General features: G+C 34.3%; 1 protein-coding gene across 1 annotated transcript in view; it reads right to left on the reverse strand.

Moving 5' to 3' along the window:
• Positions 1-1,666, reverse strand: part of LOC106789620 (ankyrin-2-like) — a 42,135-nt gene that overhangs the window by 8,705 nt on the left and 31,764 nt on the right. Inside the window, exon 27 of the mRNA XM_014753998.1 lies at positions 4-1,080. Within this exon, the coding sequence (XP_014609484.1) occupies positions 4-1,080 (1,077 nt within the window). The remainder of the gene's footprint in view (positions 1-3; positions 1,081-1,666) is intronic.

Consider the following 1,666-nt stretch of genomic DNA (forward strand, 5'->3'; position numbering starts at 1 on the left):
CTTTCCTCTTAGCTTCTTCTTCTTCTTCTTCTTGTTTCTTTTTCAATTCAGCTTCTTTCCTCTTAGCTTCCAATTCCTCCTCTTCCTTCTTCCTCTTCTTCCTAAATTCAGCATCCCTTCTCTTAACTTCCTCTTCCTCCAATTTTTTCTCCAACTCAACAGCCCTCTTCTTAATATCACCACCTTCCCCCCTTCTTTCATCCTCTTTCCTCCCTTCTTCCCTTTTCTCCCCAACGACTTCTTCTCTAACCAATTCAACCCTCTTATCCAAACCAACAATTAATCTCCCATCATATTCCTTCTTAACAAATTCATCCACCTTAATCTTACGTATAACTTCTCCCCCTTCTTCTTCAATTTGTAATTCTTTCTTTCTCAACTCGTCACTCTCATCCTCGTCCTTTTCCTCAACGTGACTAGATTTGAATTCCTTTCCCTCGTGTTTCATTTCAACTCTAACAACATCAACAACAACAATCTTATCCGTATGTTTAACTTTAACTTTCATATCTTTTTCAGATTTAATTAAATCCTGTTGTTGTTGTGATTGTGATTGTGGTTGTGATTGGGTCAATTTAACAGCAGGTACCTTGCTCAATTCCTTTTGTATTTGTTCCTCAAAATAATGTGCCTTTTCTGCTACAGAACATTCCGAAATATCTGGCAAATTAACATTTTCCATTGTATCAGAACCAACCGATGTAACTTCCGTTACTTCTTCCTCCGATACAACATTTTGCATATATTCGCTATCACTTTCGTTAACTGTTAATTGCGATGTCCTTGATACTTCTGATTCGGAACGTTGATAACTTTCTCTCTTTTTTGATATATCCTCCCAAAATTTTCTCTTCTCCGAATACGTTTGTTTTTCAATTCCCGGTGATAAATCGTAATCAGTTACTTCCTCCTCCCCCACCACCTCCACCTCTTCAACCTCCTCCTCCTCCTCCTTCTCCTCCTTCTTCTCCTGTTTGCCTGATATTTGTGTTTTAGTGGGAAGATAACTAGCATCTACGGATTCTAGGGGACAAGAAGCCGCTTTTTTTTGTGCAAAGGATTCGTGGATAGTAGCGGCATCTAGAACAACCAAGAATTATTTATGCTCATATTATCATATTTATTTATTCGTCAATACTTAATTTTATAATCAATTGTTACATCGTTCGGTTTGGTTTGATTTGGTTTGGGTTTTTTTTTTCTTTCCTTTTTGTTTCTTGCTTTCTTTTTCATGATTTTATCTGGTCGCGGTACAAAAGTTCGTGCACATTTTTTTGTTTTTTTTTCTTTTTTTTTTTTTTTTTTTTTTTTTTGCGAAATTTGTAAATGACCTAATGCGCGCGAACTTTTGAACTCTGACCTGATAATTAGTTTTTTTTTTTTTTTCTTTTTACAATTCTTTTTACTCTGATTTTTCTTCCCGACCCTCCCCCTTCTTTTTTTTCTATACTCTTTGTACCTTCTCACTCACACACTCACGATCTCTATATAAGTTTCTTTTTTTTTTCTCTTTTTTATTTATTTATTTATTTATTTATTTATTATTTGTCTCTTTTTTTCGTCCTGTCTCGTGCTACGTGGAAACATCTTTTTTTTTTATTTCGCAACAAAGCTCATTATTTTCATAAAATTATCATTTCATACATATATATATATATATATATAT

The sequence above is a fragment of the Polistes canadensis genome, unplaced genomic scaffold (assembly GCF_001313835.1).
Source record: "Polistes canadensis isolate GaletaPanama2010 unplaced genomic scaffold, ASM131383v1 scaffold_193, whole genome shotgun sequence".
Lineage (NCBI taxonomy): Eukaryota > Metazoa > Arthropoda > Insecta > Hymenoptera > Vespidae > Polistes > Polistes canadensis.